This window comes from Myotis myotis, unplaced genomic scaffold (genome assembly GCF_014108235.1).
Source record: "Myotis myotis isolate mMyoMyo1 unplaced genomic scaffold, mMyoMyo1.p scaffold_m19_p_12, whole genome shotgun sequence".
NCBI classification, from domain to species: Eukaryota; Metazoa; Chordata; class Mammalia; order Chiroptera; family Vespertilionidae; genus Myotis; species Myotis myotis.
The window spans coordinates 42,183,725-42,202,002 of record NW_023416316.1 but is presented as its reverse complement, the minus strand read 5'-3'; the positions used below and the strand labels follow the sequence as shown (position 1 = coordinate 42,202,002).

The 18,278-nt window shown below is 44.8% G+C and overlaps 1 protein-coding gene across 6 annotated transcripts in view; it reads right to left on the bottom strand.

The window, feature by feature from the left end:
* The window catches only part of APBA1 (amyloid beta precursor protein binding family A member 1), a 195,196-nt gene that overhangs the window by 30,239 nt on the left and 146,679 nt on the right, over window positions 1–18,278 (bottom strand). For 5 of the 6 annotated variants that reach the window (XM_036330886.1, XM_036330885.1, XM_036330888.1 and 2 more), the window contains 2 exons: window positions 7,935–8,030; window positions 3,487–3,526 (listed from right to left, as the gene is read on the bottom strand). In XM_036330886.1, coding sequence (XP_036186779.1) covers window positions 3,487–3,526; window positions 7,935–8,030 — 136 coding nt within the window. The remainder of the gene's footprint in view (window positions 1–3,486; window positions 3,527–7,934; window positions 8,031–18,278) is intronic. The other variant, XM_036330890.1, reaches the window with a different exon arrangement.

Here is an 18,278-nt window from a genome sequence, read left to right as displayed (position 1 = left end):
TACTCCGAAGCTGCCATCTCATGCTGCCTTATAGGCCATAAGTTCCTGGCCTGCATCTGCATACAGATCAGTTCCAGGGAAAATGGGAATTTGTTTCATTGATCAGCCTTTTAAATCAAACCTTAGCCCAGCCAGTGTTGCTTAGTGGTTAAGCACTGACCCATGAACCAGGAGCTCAGGGTTCGAGTTCTGGTCAGGGCACATGCCTGGGTTGTGGGCTCAATCCCCAGTAGGGGGTGTGCAGAAGGCAGCCAATCAATGGTTCTCTCTCATCACTGATGTTTCTCTCTCTTCCTCTCCCTTTCCTCTCTCTGGAATCAATAAAACTATATTTTAGAAAAAAAACCCCCAAGCTTAGTTTTAAATAATTAAAATGGAGGTATCTGACTCTAACCATAATCTGCTGTAAACGTTATTTGAAGTTAAAACACGTCTGGGACTAATATATAACGAACTCTATAACAGATGCACTAACAAGGCATTCTAATTCTGCAATGAAAACATGTATTTTCTTTGGCTTGAAGGCTGTATTTGGGGAGACTAAAATATACATCGTAACCCACAGTTAAAACCTCCAGGTCTTAAATTAGATAGCTTGAAATGGAAACAATTTGCTCTTTCTGTTTGGAGAGCTAATCTGAGATGGTTTTAATTTTTATCCTTCAAGATGAAGCTCATCTTGAGCTTAAACAGCCACTTCCCATGATAAGCTACTTATCAGGGGGCAGGCCTAAAATAATGTATTCACTTTTTCTAAAACCAAGGTGGTGGTTGAAACAAAGGAATTAACAATGTTTCAGGAAATGCCTTCACAAAGTATCTGTGTAGTAATTAAATAAGGAAACCTGTTATTTGTCTTATTCTCGATCTTTCTGGGAAAGACTTCTAGGCAAACACTGGGTGGTACCCAGCCATACTGGTAATTTCCATTCTTCTCAACAACCATATGCTCCGCACCCTGAAACTTTGATGGATGTGGGACGAATTCAGGTTATTTACAATATACAGTTGAGTTGTACAGCGGGGAAGCAGGAGTCTAACTAAAATAACGTAAGGACAAGTTTGGACCCACACTGTGTTTTGTAAAATGTAGAAGATGATCAGTCTTCCATGACAAACTCCTGTGATGCATGTACGACGTTCCTGAAACACAGTCACTTTTGCCAACGAGGCACTGAGAAAAAAGATCTCATCTGGGATAGTCACTTTTAAAAATACTCATTGTGAAAATAGCGAATGTCAAAGAAAAAGAAAAATGAACCACCTCTCTACGGGACTCCCAATGCCATCCTATAGTCGTCTCTGTCTTAGCTCTACTCACTGAAAGGCTTCCTCTTGAGGCCTCGTAGGTGTGGATATGCAGATGTGTGTAAGAGCAATCCAAATAATATTTAAATGACTGTGTAAATGTCAAGCAGCCAGGAGACAGAAATATTGGGTCTAAACAAATTATGCATTCTAGATATAATCTCATGCCTTGTATCCTCCAGGGAAACTGATTATAATCAAATGCCACTGTCACTCTATCATACTCGGCAAAAAAAGCACCCTAATTTCATAAGTTCATTTTAGGCTTAGTGTGTTATTAAAAAACAAAAGTTATAATGTTCCTACGTCAAAGAATCACAGGGTTCATTTTGGTTTTTTGGAATGTGTTTTTCTTTTCAGTGATGCCTTTGTGTTGCTCTGGGGGTGAGCAAGCACACACTACACACACACACACACACACACACACACACACACACACACTATACATTGAGTGGCCAGATTATTATGACCACCCCATCAGTACTTCGTTGGGCCACCTTTTGCCTTCAATACTGCGGCGATTCTTGGCACTGACTCCACGAGATGTTGAAAGGTGATGCGAGGAATCTGACACCATGCCTGATGAATAGCACTGTCCAGTTCTGTGAGATTTGATGGTTGTGGAACCAGCTGCCTGATGGCTCTTTTAACTTCGCCCCACAAATGCTCAATTGGATTGAGATCTGGTGATTGTGGGGGCCACCTCAGCAAGGTAAAGTCTCCCTCATGTTCCTGAAACCACTCCTGCACAATACGAGCACCATGGCACGGCGCATTGTCTTGTTGGAAGAAGCCATCTCCACTGGGATACGCCATCAACATGATAGGATGAACCTGATCAGCAACGATACGTAGGTATGTTGTGCTATTCAAACATTTATAATGGTCTGGCCCTCTAGCAACTTCAGTGCGAAATGTAGCTAATTTGGCGACAAACGTCAGGTGGTCATAATAATCTGGCCACTCGGTGTATATGTATCTCCTCACCTCATGTTAATGCTAAGCCCAAGCACAGGCGATGAAGAAGAAAGGAGTTTCCAAACTTCCTATCCCTCCCCAAGCTGCTCTCCTAGAATTGTGGAGCTTGACAACAACGGCACAGAGAACTTATAGGTTACTTGGGAATGGGACCTGAGTCACTGACCCTAGACCTGAAGGTTCAGAGCGGTTTTGTGCCCAGGCAGTAGGACACACTGGTTGTTTACTCGCAGGATCCAGAGACCAGCCATGACCCCAAAGTGATGCCTGAGCATGCTCGGGCCCCAGAAAATCCTCCCTCAAGGAAATGACAACCCACCCTACCCGAGAAAGCACCCGCCCTCCTCCCGGTCCAGGTCGGTGTCGCCTCCCACTTGGGGTGTCTTTGTGTGGATAAGAAATGGGCACTCTATGTGTGGCCTGACCTCAGCCTGGGGTGGCCAGGCTGGGCAGAGTTTGGGCCCTACTAGGCCGCGTGTGCAGTCAATAGCCGGCACAACCACGCGTGGCAGCTGCGGAGAGTACAGGGAGGACTGTGCAGTCAGATGCTGGCTGACGGCCTGGCTCTGCTACTTGCTAACGGTGTGATCTCGGGAAAGTTGCCCCCCCGCCCCTTCGATGCCTCAGTCCTCATACATAACACGGGGATAATGATAAAACCCCATGCACAAGATCAGTGTGAGGATTCAATGAGTTATTACATGGAAAGTGCTTAGAACAGCACCTGGAAAAGAGTAAGCCCTTAAAGTTTCTTTTACTAACTCATCCAAGCAAGAGGTGGGAATTATTAGGCAGGTTTTTTGGTTTGTTTTTGTGTTTTTTCTTAAGAGGACAAAATTTCTCCCCGTTAGTTAAAGCTTATTCCCACTTGAATAGCCCTTGGTGGGTGTAAGGTGTACTGGAATAGAGGTGGGAAGACTTGGGTTTCAGATCCAATGTGACCATTACTAAGCTGGGCAAAGCCCCTGCCCCCTGGTTCAGGTTCCATGGACAGAATCGGCAAAGGCAGGGAGGGGGAGGTCTGAGAGGCTCGCAGCTGCTGTGCTTTTAGTCTAAGATTCTAAGGCTGTGAAGACTGAGTTAACCGGCCCTGTGGGCTTTCTCCTCCACTGTCGTCTTCCAGCCCAGTGCTTCCAATGCCCCAAGTGCTAAACGATTCATGAACGACTCAGTGGCTCAATATCTCCTTTTAGCTCTTACCTTCAACGTAGGTTGGGAATGAAGCCAAGCTTTTTCTTGACTGTAATTAAGACAAAGAAGTTTCAAAAAGGGCAAAGCATGATGAAAAATGCATTAATACAACCACCCATGTAGCATAAAATACAAATACATCATCAGTGTCAGATATTAACCAGTTGTCAACCATTCTTGGTTACAGAAAGTAAAGTGTAAACAAACACACATATTTCTTATTAAAGGTTACCCAGACTCCAGAACCATCCACTCATATATTAATTAGATAATTTGAAAATCCTACATTCCACAATCAGATGTCTGTCAGCTTAAAAAATATCCCACAAACCAAAATTTATAATCCACAATCGCAATAAAAAGGGCTTGATTTGTATTCTTAAGAATCTCGGCTTCTAAGTAAGAACTGCTGGTTAATGAAAGAACATCATTATATGCTGAAATTAAAAATTTCCTTGGAGAATTTTATTTCATGTTAGGTCTTTGCTGCAGGGATCTCTCCTTGTGCTAAAAACATTTGCTAGAGTTTTTATCTCTTCCTTTCATCTCTTACTGATTTATTTAGTCTAAAAATTTCACTATATATGTCATTATCATGTGTTACTTTAAAATAAGCACACAACAAACAAAGGAGTAAATTAAAGGCCTTGGAGTTTTGTATATGAAGTGACAACTCGGAGCAAAGGTCAGTTTTCCAATAGCACCCTTGTTTCAACCAGAAACCTTCCAGAACCTGACTGGACAGCAGTGTAAATGCTGGCTCTCAGGGGAGCGTTACTTACCCTTTGGTTCCTTGCATAAGGGAATGTCCTAGAGAGAACTCTGAGTGGCACGAGAGTAGGAAATTCATCCCTGATCTGTCTGGGGCAGGATGAGGTGAGCATTGCAGGAGAGTGGAGAGCTAATGTCAAAGGCAAGAGTCCCTAAAACGGGCAGAAAGTAGGGTTTGCATGGCCAAGGGTTAAGCTCAGAAAACCTAAAGGTTTTCATTGCTAAGACTCTACCAGTTGTTGGGTGACCTTTTAAATATGTACATTTTAGGAAAAGGGTGTCTAGTAGAGCATAGTTGCTCAACAGGTTGAGTTAATTGAGGGTATACTATGCGGTGCCTGGTGGGCTGGAAGGGTGAAGGGCCTGCATGAGGGCTGGGATGTCACGGGAAACAATTCCATATCATGGGACTGTATACAGTGATCTTCACTTGAAAGATTTCAGGAACGGCAAAGGAATGATTAGTTGATTTGCACAAAAGTCTACAAAGTAGCAGTGTTATTTGTTATGTGGAAAACTGCGGGCAATTGAAGACACTTAATTTTGGGGATCTAACTCAATTCAGAACAATGACAAGAATTTAACACTAATCACACAATTCACTTCGAAGAGCAATCTGCTGATGTGCCCACTGGGATGAAATGCTTCCTCACCCAAAGAAGGTGGGTTTCTGGTTTCAGAAAGGATCACCTTTAGAGAGACTAAAGTCACAAGTCCACCAGGAATAAAAGGTAATTGGCTGCTAACACATTTATGGAAAAATGCATATCAAGTGAGAGCCAAGGAATCGGGACAGGAGGAAAGGGAAATCCAAGTTCAATAGTGCTTTATGTGACTTTTACTTTCTATTTATCCAAGTGAGACAAGCCCAGGTGAGTGCCGACAGCCACGTCTGTCTATTTCTATGGTTTAAAGAAACACAATCCTTAACTTCGGGGCATGCAGATGGAAGCTGGCATCTTCAGAAGGGCCAAAGATTTCCAAATTATTATTCCCCAACCATCTCCCTGTCCTTGTCTTCAGCTGCTAAGGGTCTGGGGGTAATAAAGGTTTATTTTGTTTAATCAAAATGCTTAAGCCTCCAGGTAGCTCCAAGAAGCCAATTCAGATTTTCTTGGGCTATTCAGGGTACTTTACTGAATGCCAATCTCAAGGACAGTGTCCAGATTTTAATAGAAACTACAGAAGAATGACTTCAGTCCAAAGCTCTAAAAACTGCCGTTTTATTTAGAGCCACAATGGAGGGCATTTGGTACATTTGCTTATTCTCTATTCATGAGCTCATGACTGGCTTTCTTTAGTCTCGGGGGTAGTAATTTTTTTAAAAGAGTTTTGTGAAATGAAAGAATCTCTAATTATGGCACACAAAGAGCATTTTCATCATTATTCCTAAGGATCTGTAGAAACATGTGCCAAGTCCTATAGGAACCGAGAAACTAACAAATTTGCCTTGCTTATTCTAGCTGATGAATAATCAAATACTGACTATTCAGAAGTCTGATTAGCCCTTTATTTTCTCATATGGGGGCAGAGATGAACATTAGTTAATCCTTAACATGCAAAAATTAATAAAACCACAGTCAAGAAGATAAAGGCCAAACTCTCTGGGGTTTTCCAGGCCACACTAACCATGTGCAGAGCCTGGAGGCCTGACAACTGGAATCATGGCATCCGAGCCACTTTTCCATGCAGTGTGCGACCTGCAGGCACTTTTCTCCCCAAGGACAGCAGATCCTGATGCTAGGAACCTGGGTTCAAATCCTGGTCCCACCAGCTGTGAGCCCTGGGACCTCAGGTAAACTATCCAACCTCTCAGCTTCCTTAACTAACACAAAAGGACAGCAATTCCTGCCTCACGGAATTATTTGAAGGATTAAATGAGATGCTATCTGTGATTGCTTGGCCTGGTACCTGAACACTGTAAATGCTCATGCTGTTTTTATTATCATTGTGACTGTCACTCTTTCCTTTTGCCATTTGTTCTCACCTCTGCATGTGCTCTGAATAAAATATAAGGCAAAGCTATGAGATGTAGGAGCAGCAGAAACTGTCCCTTTAGTCCTCAAGCCTTATGGGCCTTATGTAGGGGCAGCAGAAACTGTCCCTTTAGTCCTCAGGCCTTATGGGCTAAGGATCAAGACCAGAGGAGGACAAAAGATATTTCAAATCTAAATTCTAATGTTTGTTTCATTTATATTGGGGTGGGGAACGTCTAGCCCGCGGGCCATATAAGGCTGGTGAAATCATTTGGTCTGGCCCTGCCAGGGCATTAGGGGTGAGTTAATTAAGTGTTTGACCAAATATAGCAGCTAATATTTAAGTTGATAATTTTGTATGGCCTTCAAATGATGCTATAAATATCCAAATGGCCCCTGGCAGAAAAAAAAAGGTTCCCCGCCCCTGTTTACATAAACAGATTAATAAAAAACATATTTCTCCCCTGAATGAATATTTAATGGAAAATGCATATGTATTTGATGATACTTTAAAGGTAAATTTCAACTAAGGCTCCCTTTGGAAGTGATCTGCCACTCACGTTAAAATTTAACATAAAATGATAGCAAGAGGAGGGAAAGGGAAACAACCATTCATTCTGTGGTTTAACCTCCCTAATGCATACCCTCGGTGGACGAGGCAGCCTCTATAGTTAGAGCCAGCTGGGCCCACACACAGACTGTGACGCAGGCTAGTATTCACCTGATGCTGGCTTCCCAGGAAGTGGGGGTGGCAGTCAGCTGGGTGTCAAAAGATGACGGTGCTGGGGAAGGCAATGGTGCCCCTCAGGGAAACACCTGCCCTTCAGCCCTAGGAACCTCAGTGGGAGCAAGCAACATCGTCTTGCTTACATGTTCCCCACCAGAGCTCCGTTTGGCCTCCCTCAGCAGGCGACAGTATGATTTATTGTCTAAAGGGACACTAGAGGTTGCAGTGTCCAGGAGCCCCTCACCGCACCTGGCTATGTGAGTTCACTGAAACGGAATAAAATGTAAAAGTCAGGTCCTCAGCCCGGCCAGCCATGTGCCAAGGGCTTGCTAGTCACACATGGCTGGTGGCTCCCCCCGGAGGACAGGACAGAGCGGAACATTCCCGGGGCTGCGGCCAGGTCTCTGAACGGCACTGCTTTTGGGAGTGAGAAGGGTGCTCACCAGGTGAGCAGTGGGGCAGCAGGTGTGAACTGGAACCATCGCAGCTAAACCAGGACAAGTGGTCACCCTGTCGTCATGAAAGATATTTCACTTGGGCCGGAAATCACGGGATATTTTTTAAAAAAGCAACCCACGTCCCAAACCACAGAGTGCTGTCAGCCCACGGTACCTGAGGCCTGTGCGCCACGAGGGAGGATGCTGCCACAGAGACTCGCGGATGCCCAGCACTGTCCATTGGTGGGAACGTCCCACAATCTCCCCGGTCCCACACGGTGGCCACTAGTCACGGTGGCTACTGAGCACTTGCACTATGGCTAGTGTGCCTGGGGAGAGGGTTTATTTCATTTCTCAGTGAAAACAGACAGCCGTGGCTACTGGCTACCCAACTGGTAGCCCCATTCCACACTGGAGAGGAGAAAATAGAGTTTCTCCCCAGGATACCGGGGGACAGGAGCTCTGCGGGAGGCTGGAGAAGGCACAGGCCAGAATCAGGATGGAGGACAAAGGGCTGGAGGCTTTTGAAAGGAAGCAGCACCCTACCTCTTTGTTGGCGGAGCCTTCCGCGGGGTCACTGGGATGAAGGGGTGTGCTTGAAGACTCTGCGCCCAGGGGCGAGGAGCTGCCCGGAGAGGGAGACTGGAAGAGGCAAGGGAACAACACTGTGAGAACCCGGGGGGCTGGGGAGCGCCCGGCCTGCAGGGAGGGACGGGGGAGACAGCTGCGCACAACCCACCCAGCATTCGGGTGGGGAGAAAGCTTTGGAAAGGACTTGCCAAATGTATGTAACAGGCCTGGGTTTGCCCGGCTTTCCTTTAAATTCCTGCCATGTTTTCAAAGGGGCCCTTAGAGTTCAGCTCCCCCAGTCCCTTCAGGCCAAGTGTTAATTAAACACAGCAATATTTGAAAGGCAAACTTGAAGTTCTAGATGAAAAAGCTAATACACACACGTTTGTGCTTTAAAATTTTTTCTTACTGAAGGACACGAAGACTTTGGGTACTAAACGTCGGATAGATCACCTGCTCAAGAAGATTTGAGTGAAAAAAAGGAAAATTAGAGCATGTATTTTTAAAGAGGCAGCTGGGATTGACTTTGATGACCGGAAACTGCACCACCTGTATTTTCCTAGTCAGTTCAGATTTCAAATATCTTTTGTGACTTAAACCACTGAAAATTCAGAGAAATTTCAGCATCCAAACAGCATTATCTTGGCTATCCTTAGAAAAGTCCAAACAGTCTGTTAAGTGATATATTTAAAGCAATTCCACTTCTAGTATTTATCCAAGGGAAAAAAACAACAACATGAATTCATAAAGATATCTGCACCCCCATGTTCACTGCAGCACTGATTATAGTAGCCAAGGTATGGCAGCAACTAAGTGTCATCCATAGACGAGTGGCTCAAGACGATGTGATACATATACACACACAAATACATATACACATACATATACATATACACATACAAATACATATACACATATATACACATCCACATACATATACACATACACACATACATATATATATACACATCCACATACATATACACATATACATACATATACACATACATATACATACACACAATGATATGATAGCCATAAAAAAGAATGAAATGTTGGTATTTGTGACAAAATTAATGAGCCTAGAGGGTATGAGGCTAAATGAAATGTCAGACAGAGAAAGACAAATACCATATATATGATTTCACTTACATGTGAAGTCTAAAAAACAAAACAAATGAACAAACAAAATGAAACAGAAACAAACTCACAGATAGAGAACAAACTGATGTTGCCAGAGGGGAGGAAGGTAGGGTGATGGGTGGAAAAGGGAAAGGGGATTAAGAAATACAAACTTTCATTTATAAAATAAGTCACTGGGATAGAGTGTACAGCACTGGGAGTGTCATCAGTAATATTGTAAGAACTATGTATGACTACAGATGGTTACTAGACTTACTGTGGTGATCACTTCGGAAAGTATATAAACGTTGCATCATTACGTTAGACACCGAAACTAAGATAACATTCTATGTCAACAATGATTTAAAATTTTTAAAAATCTTTAATGAACAAAATAAGGCTTGAAAACAGGATCAAGGAGCATGGCCTCCATCAGTGTGTGACGGCCTCGGCCTCCTGACACAGGCAGACCCTCCTGGAAGCCTGACACACAGCACGTGCTCCATACATACGTGCTGAATAAATGACCGAAGCAAGCAAGCAGGAACAGGCTAACCCAGGCTCTGAAGTTCCTCCCTAGCCGATCCTTGAACCTTTCTGTCTGCTCCCGAAATCTTGGGAGATGAAGGGAATCTCCAGGTGAGCCACAGATGCTTATGAATTCTGTAGCGACGGTCCTCTGAGAGCAAGAATGCTCTGCTTCACAGTTTGTTGGTGATGTTTGATAGAGGACATAAAACGGAACCCACACAACATCTATCCTCTGAGGAACCGTGGGGATGTGGACAGGGGAGGTAAGTCCTGGGAAAAGGAAGCAATGGTTGCTTGAATCTCACCCGATATCATGGTACTGGCTCCCTAGGGGAAGCCGAGGCACAGACAGCAGTAAAGTACCTCTGTGTGAAAAGCGAGAATGTTCCATAAAGCAGTGGTGCTGAGGAGGGGAAGGGACACATTAAAAAGTAAGAGGGACCTCAGTGAGCAAGCAGTATGGGAAATCATAAAAATACGAAATCTTTTCCCAAAAGTCTGAATTACAAGAAACACAGAGGCACCAAATGGGTTGAAAGAGGATGCGATGAAATGCAGAAATCTTCACACTGAGATGTTGTATGGTCCCAGCCTATTGCTATGAGACGTGGATTTATTTCCCATGAGCCCATGTTCCTGATTCTGAGCAGGGAGGTGAGGACCACTGAGTCTCTAAGACATGCACATGCAGAAAGCAGCTGCTGTGCAGAAAAGCCAAGGGAAACAGCAGACATAAAGCACGCCAGGCCCTGAGGCACGGGTGCAAGAAAACAGCCTTGCGTGCCTTTAAAAAGGAACACAGCATTTTTCACTCGGCACCCAGGAGAGTGGTGGGTACTTGCTGAGTTAGCTCTGTGTTTAGCCTACTCGAAATTAATGTAGTAAAGTCTTCATAAGAATTTAATGCCTTTAAAATTTCCCAATTTTTCAAATTTGAAGGGCTTCCTTAGATATTTATGTGTCTCTATTTCCCCCCAAGTACTTTCCTCTGTCACAAGAATTTTAAGGGTCTAGTGATCCCTGGGAAAGCCAGTGCAGCTGGTTTTTCTTTAATTACTTGGTTTGAAAGGCAGTGTGTCACCTTCATTAAAAACACAGCAACCCTCCCAAAGAGTCCCACAGTTCCTATCTCTTTGATTATTTCCTGTTGCAAATCTTCTAAAAATGGGTTCTTTGCAACGTCGTGGAACTGGATCATCTCAGGGTGATTTGAGTGGACAGCTTATCCAAACAGTACGCGGGGGTGGGGGAGAGCAGGTCAGACCCCTGGGCGCCCATCACAGTACCCGGAGAAGAGGCACATAGGCAACCGTGGTGGACACTGCCCTCCCTGAAGTTCTCACAGGCCCCACACCAACCTTCATCAGGGCCCACAGCCCCTCAGACACTCAATGCTCCAGCCTTCGGCACACAGATGAGCTCACTCATGTCTCCTAATTGCAAGTGCAGTTCATTACTTCCATCTAGAGCAGTGGTTCTCAACCTTGGCTGCACACTAGAATCACCTGGGAATCTTTTTAAAATCCTGATTTCTGGGCCTCATCCTCCAGAAATTCTGTTTCTTTGTTATGGGGTGAGGCCACAACATTAGTAACAAAGAAACAGAAGAAACGAAGTAACAGGAGCTCGTGGACAGGGATATTGTCTGATTCATCACTGTAATTCAAGTGCCTAGCCTCGGTCGCATAAACAGTAGGCACTCAGCAAACATTTATGACTTCAATGAATAAATGACTTCAATGTAGTCTGCATGTTTTCTGACTTGCACAGAATGCAGATCAGCCACCACCCTTTCCTTATTTTTAAATGGTCAATGGTAAGCCCTTTCTGCTACAGCACCCCTACGCTGTTCTGTGTAGAATGGTATCTGCATTTTGAGTTAGAGAAAGTCTTTGTCTGAGAAGATCCTGACCTTAGTGCCAGCATAGCTCTTCTGAAGCAGAAAGCAGTCCCAACACGAGAGAGGACCCCACCAGGGGAAGCCTTCTGCTCACCACACCACTGCCCACAAAGCCACGGTGGACAAACGCTTTGGAGCAGACACAGCCTCCATGGAGCCGAAACAGAGTTGCTAGTATCAACGCAGCTCAAACATCTGCTTGGAAAGCCCTTTGTCCCTTACCTCCAACTGCCTTGCTACTCTCAAAAGTGGAGAGAAAACCAGAAATTGGATAATGCTCTTTACCCACCGAAGAATGTATTAGAGGCAAATTTTAACCACTGAAATATGATACAAAAGTAAACATTATTACTACACATTGCTCTGTCTGGAGCCTCAGGCCTTCTGGGTTACCCGATCGATATTCAATTTTAGGCAAATGGGACCAGTTGTGAGAAGCAAACGCGGGCTCAGCAATTCACAAAGGGAAGTGCCACATGGACAGCTACACGAGGTCGTGTTCGAAGACAACTCAACAACTCCCTGCTCTGAGTCATTGCAGGGGCCTCCTGAAGCTCAGCAAGTTTTCTTCTGCAGATTGCGTTCCAGAGGATTCTCCACAACTATGGCCTAAGTTCACTGCAGCAGCTCTGGGGGCTCCCCAAGCAGCGCTCCCTCCCTTAAGACTTGGGATTGTCTATACCAGGACGAGAGATGGATAGTTCTTCGGTCAGAGGAAGCCTAAGGATGTGGAAGCATCCAGAGGGAGAGGTGATTATTCATTTAAATTCCGACGGAACGTCACCTGGGGCCCAGTACTTCATTACCGGTGGCAGGCCTGGGACCAGCAGCTGAAGGAACTTTCAGGCTATACTTAGAGGGGGAAGAGCATCACACGAGTCACTACTATTTTTCACTTATTCCTTCCACAGAATTTCAGATCCTATCTGTGTTCCTAACACTGGGCCAGGAACAAAGAGGAAAGCGATGTTGTGGTCCTGTCCTTCACCCCTTCCAAGACAATGGGGGGAGTCAGACATGGGAAGGCAGGTGGCTAGGATGTTAATCTGTCCATGGGGTTGGGAGGGAGCAATTCTGCGGGAGGGGAGAGGTGTGTATCAGGCAGTGCTTCGCGGGAAAGGTGATGGTTTTAGCTGAATCTTGGAACCTGCAGTATTCAAGAAGTAGGGTGGGAAGGGATAGGGAGGAAGGAGAAGGTACTGGAAACAGAAATAGGGAGGAGGGAGCACAGCTCTGCAGGGAAGTGAGAAATGAGTGGAAGAGGAGGGCCGGGACCAGTGACTAGAGCCCGCCTGATGGCAAGCAGCACCTGCTCTGCCCAGAGGGTGTTTTCTTTGTGAGTCATTGGCCTGAAGAAGCACAATCTAGGTACACCCCAGCTATTTCTGCTGCACGGGAAGAGGTAAAGGGTCGAGGGACTGAGTGGTCACTCTCACACTCTCCTCTCCCTGAATCCTCTGTCACCCGTGGACATCTGCTGAAGAGAAGAGAGCAATCTGGAAACGTCGATGGTTTGAGAATGAGAAACTCTCAGAAGGAGAGGCAGAGGGCCACTGGCTCTTCCCAAGCGGACAGTGTTCTTGTCAGGGCGACGAAAGAACCAAGGCAGGACTGAGATCAAAGCTGTGATCGAGAAAGGTGTACAGAGAGCTTGGAAGCCTTTTGGAGGAATTCTAGTCAAAAGACACAAAACATATGAGTTCTACGGGGCCCACTCATTCATTTATTTAACACGGAAGTACAGACAGGGTCTGAGGGAGCCCAGATCCCTGCCTGTGCCCAAGACCTCCTGGTCCAGCAAAGGAGAAAGACCTAGAAACGCACCCAGGTTGTCCTCTGCAGCCAGTACTCACTGTCTGAGTCCTTGAGGAAAGCAAAAGTCACAATAGCACAAAAACAGCTGCCACAGAGCCAGCTGCTCACAATGTCAGTGCCCATCGCCACAGTCCTCCTCCCCAAACACCAGCATCTACCTGGTGCAGGGCTTTGTCAGCTGGTCTCTGTTGACTGTGGGGACCATCTGGCATTAAAAGGCAAAACCAAAAATACTCCCCAAACAGCACACTTATTGCAGAGAAGTGCAAATACTGCAAAAATAAATATAAAGCAGAATCTGATAAGCTGAAGAAGGCCAAGCTGAAGAGTGGCTCAGAGCAGTGACAGATAATTGAGGCGTTGGTTCCTGAGAACTGGGGAAAACTGTCATTACCCACCTCCTGGGGCTGACATGAGGATTTGTTGGTGACAACATGCACATGGGATCCGCTCAGTGCCTGAGCACGTACCAAGCCCTCAACCAATATTCAACAAGTGTTTTATGGTTCCCACGGTTACAAAAATTATTTCACCCCTTTGGGAGAATGCTTACAAGGAAAACTCACACCCATGGGGATGTATTCTTTATCTCATTTTCTTGTTTCCTTTCTTATTAAAATTTTATTCATGGATAAAATTAAAAAGCACACAAAGGGCTCTATAAAGTCATACCACAAAGATGCTAAAGTAATTTGTAAGTCCCAAGACCCTAACTGGTATATTGATAAGAGCAGCTCATCACTAGCTAAGACTGGACAATGACTGTCTGCAATTGCTGGCATGGCCACTGTCTGCCACTCAAGACGGCATTCTGGAAAATGCGTGGTGAGAGTGACGGTGTTATGGTGATTTACAAAAGAGAATCAACACTTTCACTCCAATAACGGCTAGGAGAAAATAATTCTTTAAAAATTACACCATTTTACCAAGTCTATCTGGGACTGCATTACTTGTAGTAATTTCACCTATGTGGAACTCAGAACCTGAATAGGGTGCTTTGTTTTTTTGTTTATTTGTTTTTAAGTCACCAAACTGCCTCAACATACTATATGAGACCTGAGCAACCAAGAGCTCTGAACTTTCTTCACCAGTGTTATCAACTACATGTTTGTGTCCCCTTCAGATTAATATGTTGAACCCCTAGCCCTCAATGGGATGGTGTTTGGAGATGGGGCCTTGGGAGGTAACTGGGTTAAGAGGGTGGGGCTCTCATGATGGGATTAGTGCCCTTACAAGAAGAGAAATGAGAGAGCTGGCTTCCCCTCTCTCTGCTCTCTGCCACGCGAGGACACAGCAGGAAGATGGCCATCTGCAAACCAGGAAGAGGGTCTTCCCAGGGACCATGCTGGACCCTCATCTCAGACCTCCCAGGCACCAGAACTGTGAGGAAGAAACTCCTGTTGTTTAAGTCATCCAGTCTATAGTATCTTATTACAGCAGCCCAAACTGACAGCCACAGACATCACATTAAGTACCTATTGACTCTCATTTTAAACACAGTTTTAACAAGCTCTGAGCAAGTCATTCCCCCATTTAATGTCAGTGGTTCCTTTTTGCTTGCAGAAAAAATCATCGACTCTTTACCTTGGCACTCAAGGCACTCCAGGGTGTGGCCTTAGTTTCTTGGCCATTTCCCGCCTCTAGTTCTTACTGTCTGTTGTCAAGCCAAACGGGACTACTTTCTGTTCCCTCACCCACCTGCGAGTTTCCGCTCAATGCCTTTGTTTACACTCCTTTGCACTCCACAGGTCCATGAGCCTCCATAAGCCCATTTCAAATGTTACTTCTTTCATGAAGTCTTCCCAATGCTTAAGTGAGAGCAATCCATCTCCTATGAGAATTGCTTGTATTTTATGTGCCATTCTTATGATGCATCATGTTTCCCTTTGTATTTTATAAAAATATCATAATACTATATAATATTTATAATATATTTTAATTACAAATATTTTAATAAGCACCATTAAAGGCAGGGTTTATGAATAATTTACGTGCTTTCTTCTCCAAGTGCTTTATACAGGATTTCCCATAAAATATGCAACAGGAGTTCAATGAATGTATTGAAGATATGGGCGGATGCCTGGCACCAATCCTTCTGCGCCACAGGAAAAGGAAACACAAAATCGGCTTCTATACAGAGTAGGTTCTGAGCACGTTGTCGTTATGTACTCATCTAGATGTTCATACCCACCCGCAACTCAGGGTTCTATTCGCTGGTTTTTATTTTTAATGTGAATGTTCAATAACAGCATGATTTTATTTTTTAGGTATTAATGCATTTTTATTTCAATTTTATTTTATATTGGTTTCAGGTGTACAGCACAGTGATTAGACAAGCATATACTTTACACAGGGGCCCTCGCCCCGATATTTTCAGTACCCCAAATGGCACCATACAGTTATCACAATATTATTGATCATGTTCCCTACACTCTACTCTACATACCAGCGACTATTTTGTAACTACCAATTTGTCAATTTGTGCTTCTTTTTTTAAAAAGATTTTTGAATTGATTTTTAGAAACAGAGGACGAGAGGAGAGAAAGAGGGAAACATTACTGTGAGAGTGGGACATTGATCGGCTGCCTCCTGCACACCCCCTACCAGGGATCGCACCAGCAACCTTTCAGTGTACGGGATGACACCCAACCAACTGAGCCACACTGGCCAGGGCCCAATTTGTGCTTCTTAGTCCCTTCACCTCTTTCACCCAGCCCCTCTCCCCTCTGGCAATCACTAGTTCTCTCTCTGTATCTATGAGTCCGTTTGAATTCTGCTTGTTTGTTTGTTCCTTAGATTCCACATATAAGTGAAGTCATATGGTATTTTTCTTTCTCGGATTAATTTATTTCACTGAGCATAATACCCTCTTGGTCCATGGCGACAGCATGGTTCTCTTCACTGGTTCCTGATCATGGTCTGTCTCCCTTCTTTGGCAGACACTGCTTACAAATCATGCATCCGCATATGATGGTAAGTAATGCAGGCATAGCCAGAACAGGTGTTCTCAAAGGTGGCATTTCCTAAGGGCTGTAATCAACACCTGGTCATTCAATTCCTTTCCAGCCTATCACTCTGGCTCCATCCCCTTCTACATATGGCAGGTGAGTCAGCCAGGGCAGCCCATGGCACACACGTCCGTTCTTTTGGTAACTTCCATCTCAGGGAACACGTGGGGCTTCTCTAGTTCCCATGTCTTCATATAGCTTTTCCACTATGAGTATTGGATCATCCAGCTTTATCTCTTTTCTCAATTAAATATGCATTGCTTTCCTCACTGATCTAAGTTGTTTTAAATTAACTTTATTCCATCTTAGAATTATTAAAAATATATGATTGGTTTTTCCTTGCTCCAAGATATGTTTGTGCTTCTAAAAATTGAAACTGGTGAAGAAATCCATAATTTTTCATCCTCAATTCAAACTATATTATCAATGCACATTTATATTTCCTGAATGTGGTGAGCACAGGCATTCTAGGGGCATAATTATGTCATTAAAATGATAATAGCCTGGGCCTAATGAAGTGTTTTATATACACATTCATAATGAATTCAATTAATACCAACAGAACATTTTGAGATCACTGTCAGTTAAAATATTCTAGCTATTTCCATTCTCTCTTTCCCCATAGGGAGAGTGGTCCTGTACCCAGGCCCCTGCCCCTTAGACCCGTGGAAGGGCTGTTGGGTGAAGATCTGGGCCACCTTGAACCTCACAGAGAGCCTTGCACTGCAGCAATGTCCTCAAATAGAGGGTGCTTTCATTGGGGTGCCACACAAATAATTCATTTTATAACCATCACAGGGGCTCCTGGCTTCTGAAGCCATGTTCTCAAAGGCAAAAACAAACACAGCCGACCAGTCAACTATGAACCAGAGTCATCCTTGTAAAGTGAGGTAACTTACCATTTGATAAAGCTGATCTATAAACAGAGGTTGTCTTGTCCCCTTTGAAACAGCCTCACAGTACTTGTTTGAAATGCCTTACAACTTAGGATGGACAAACGAGGGAGCCTGTCACTCATTTCCCCCTCTAAGTCCATTCCATTCCTGGTGGCCTGCCTGCACTTTCATTCCCAGGCCACCTGACCTGAGGCCTGTCAGAGGAAAAGCCCAAGTCACTCAGCTTGTATTAAGAGATGCAAACGATTTGCTGTAATAACGCATTACCAGCTAATTAAGGACAATTAAGGAGGGCTGTCTGTGTGCCAGGCACTGTACCAGGTGCATTATGCCCAGTACCTCATTTACCAACAAAGCAGTTCCTAATGTGCAAGGCACTGATCTCCATGCATTTTCATTAGCATCATGGAAGCAAAAGACACAACACAGAGCAAGGAACTGGAGGCTACAGTGCCCAACGTTAGTCATCTATTGGAATACAGAGAGGAACCGCCCACCACTGATGGGGAAATCAAAGGGCACAGCATCTTTCTAAGTGATCAAACAGCCTTTTCTCTCGGCAGGTTATCTGGGACTTCCAGGCAACAGGCAAACCTGATTCCATTTCTCCGGTCCTGGTTACAGCCCACTCTCCTGATCTATTCCTGCTCTGTCCATTTACTGATACTATAGAGAGAAACACAGAGAACAACTTACACTCTGACAGGACTAGGAGGAGAAAAGAAAAGCAATAAACATCGTGCCGAAGCCTGGGGATCCACCTACCTCATCTTCGTAACACTCAAACTGGTACATCCAAAAATTCTCCATCTTCACGGGTGCTTTCTGGGCAGCAGGGCCAGCGCTGGTGCATCCACTTGGGAGCGGAGACTGACTCCTGACCTCCGTGCCCGTCCGGTAGGTTGTTTCCAGTGGTGTTAGATGCCCCAGTCAATAATGCAACTTGTAACAGGAGCCGTGACCACCTCCCCGGGAGTCTGACCCACGCACACGAACCCCTCCCCGCCCAAACAGCGCAGGCAGCCATGCATCACTGGTCGAGCATCAT